Source organism: Rhagoletis zephyria, unplaced genomic scaffold (genome assembly GCF_001687245.7).
Source record: "Rhagoletis zephyria isolate East Lansing unplaced genomic scaffold, Rhagoletis_zephyria_1.1 Rzeph_scaffold_39431, whole genome shotgun sequence".
Classification (NCBI taxonomy): Eukaryota; Metazoa; Arthropoda; class Insecta; order Diptera; family Tephritidae; genus Rhagoletis; species Rhagoletis zephyria.
The window spans coordinates 1-2914 of NW_016196486.1; the positions used below are offsets into that span (position 1 = coordinate 1).

The window sequence follows — 2914 nt, forward strand, 5'->3', positions numbered from 1 at the left end:
TTGAAATGATCCAGCTTTCCTCTCGCTTAGAATTAACAATCATGGAACGAGTTTTCATTCCAACATGCAGACGCCTCCTCATTCTTAACGTTAAGTTTTTAAAACCAATGTTCTAGTTTTGTTCTCTAGCAGAACGTTCCCAGACTTTTGTTCTTATTTGATCTTCCTTGACAACGTTATCAATACTTTCGTTCTTATTTTATTCTCATTGGAAACGTTTCCGAAGGGTTCATTCTCGTTCTGTTCTTATTCAAAACTTCCCGAAAGTTTTGTTCGCATTTTTTATACGGAAACGTTTCCGAACCTTTTATTTTGTTCCCTTTCAAACTGTGGCAACGTTCTTGACAGTACATTTTGTTCTTGTGCAGAACTAAACCATAACTGGAACACGTTCTCCGTCCCTGGATAAAAGTTGTCCAGGAAAACTTAATCTTATTTTATTTTGGTTTTTATTTTTTCAAATTTATCTTACTTTTTTATAATTTTTTTACAGTAGCTCCCACAAAAAAACGGACACTGATTAAACGCGATAAAATTTCGCTGCATTAAAGTAAATAAATGTTTACTTATTTTATTAATAAAATATTTAATATGGTTTATTTTTTCATTTTTTTTTTTCATTTTGCTTTTTTTTTATAATACATTCGTTTATTTTATATCTGAACTTTTAATTTTCGGATTTAGAATCTTCACTTATTTTTTGTTTTGTTTTAGGCAATCTTATTTCATTTATTTTCATTATTTATATTTATTCTGTTTTAATTTTGTCTTGATTTATTTTTTTATATATATTAGCGGCCACAAAAACCCGGATCGCTTAACCCGATGTTTAATCTCGATAAAGTTCCGCTCATTATGTAGTAAAAAACGTCAAAGAATTCTTGAAAATTCGTAGAATTTTTTGAAATTTTTTCACAAAGTTTTGAATCCTTATTTTCATGAAATTTGCTGTAGGTTGAACTATATTTTTATTCAAAATATGGAAATATATATTTCTATTTAAACACAGCGAAATCATATCACCATTAATCAGTGTCCACATTTTTTTGACCGCTACTTTAAATTCGGATTTAGAAATTTGGTTAATTTTTTTAAATTTATCTTATTTTGTTTTATAATTTTTATAATGTACTTATTTTTTATAATTAATAGTTTTTTTTATCGTTTTATTTTTGCAACGAAGCGGCCATTTTTTATCAGCTCACCTCACCTGTTTCCGCACACCTCGCTTTTACCCACCTGTAATTTGCGATACATTTCCAAATTAATTTGTTTAATATCGTCTAATTGTCGTCGCAGTGATACAATCGTATCCTGTTTTTCGTGTATATCCTTCTCCAGCAATTTCATTGCCATATCGGATTCGGCTTTTAGTGATATTTGTAGTTTTAACTCCTTATCTAACTCTTGAGTTTTCTTTTTCTCTTCACTCAATTCGGCAGTGAGCGATTCGATAGTTGCTTTATTCGCTCGATCTGTTGATTTGTTTGGACTGGCTTCAGCATTGGATGAAGGAGTATCTTCTGCGCAAGTAAATATGTATATGCGGATAAAAATGTTTTCAAATACAGTAAGAAAAGGGACGGCGATTACTTAAAAGAGTTCTTTCTATACATACTTGTGGTGCTTTGACGCAGCGCCTGATTCTCAGCTTGTAATGCCAATAGGCTATTACGCGCAATCGCAAGATCCTCCTTCATTAACGCATTTGTAGTGGTAAGGGACTCAACTTTGGCCTGAAGATTACCTACCGTGGCACTATATGGAAATTTGCTTTAATTGTTTTCAAAATTAGGAGGATGACACAATTTAGCAACACATGTAAAACCTTTGAAAGATCAGTAAGTTATACATATGTCCCACTTTTACTTGTTTCTTTCTGTCAGTCATACTGGCGCTGCAAAGGTCTTACTAATGTGTTGCTCAATTGTCCAAATGGTCTTGATAGAGGTACATACTTTAAATGTCTATTGAGCTCTTCAATATAGTTCTTCTGGTCTAATACGGCTATCATATTGCCCTGACCATTCGCCTCCAGTGATTGATTGATTTCCTCATCGTTATCGTTACTCCGCGAACTCGAACGCAAATAAAGGGAAAAATCGATAACACCCTGCTGTGAATCCAAATCTTCTTCTTTCACGCACAAATTACAATCAATCACATTTAGGCCTACTAAGATACCCATTATGACAACAATCTACCATAAAATACACAAAAATCACATTAAGCTAACTGGTGGTTTATTTTTTATACTGCATACTCTGAACCCACCTCATCGCTCATCATTAGCGCATGTGGCTCATAATATTCGTAGAGCGAGTCATCGCGATGCTCGATAAGTGCCTGCAGATAATCGGCCAGTTTCTTCTGCATCAATGCTATGCGCAGCCAAGCGCGAGCACGGCCAATGTGCGTCCGCACAGTGGGAAGATCACGAACGCTAGCTGTTATGTCCTGTGCTTCAGGACAATAGCTTTCTACACTTTGAAGCAGGTCCCATAATTCTTTGCGTGGCCCCAAAAGACCCTGGAACAATTTGTGAGAAAAAGTAAAAAGGGATGGCCGATAACGATGCATTCGTTACACACCTTCTTTGGACGCAAACCATGACCTAACACATGCTCTATTACAATGAAGAAGTGCTGCAGCGGTAAGTGATCCGAGTCTAACATACGTCCAAACCTTAATGATTGCTCCAATAATTCCTTAACCACGAGCTTACAAATATTTACCAAGTTACTGCGTTCAATTTCGGCTGGATCGCGAGCTAAAAGTACACGCCGACAAACAGGTACGATTAAATTAGAGCAAAGAGGCTGCGAGTAGCCAATTTATTTGGCGAGTTCTGGATATTAGATAGCTATATGCATCTATGTGGTCAGCGTCATAGAGGTATATAAATACATATGTA

At 35.2% G+C, this 2914-nt stretch overlaps 1 protein-coding gene across 1 annotated transcript; it reads right to left on the minus strand.

The window, feature by feature from the left end:
• Positions 1–1133: 1133 nt before the first annotated feature.
• LOC108354811 (RUN and FYVE domain-containing protein 2-like) lies at positions 1134–2834 on the minus strand (the record flags this gene model as incomplete). Its single annotated transcript, XM_017605980.1, has 5 exons — positions 1134–1523; positions 1619–1758; positions 1959–2200; positions 2275–2529; positions 2592–2834. Coding segments are annotated over 5 exons (1197 nt in total), but the record flags the coding sequence as incomplete, so codon positions are not given.
• Positions 2835–2914: the final 80 nt, after the last annotated feature.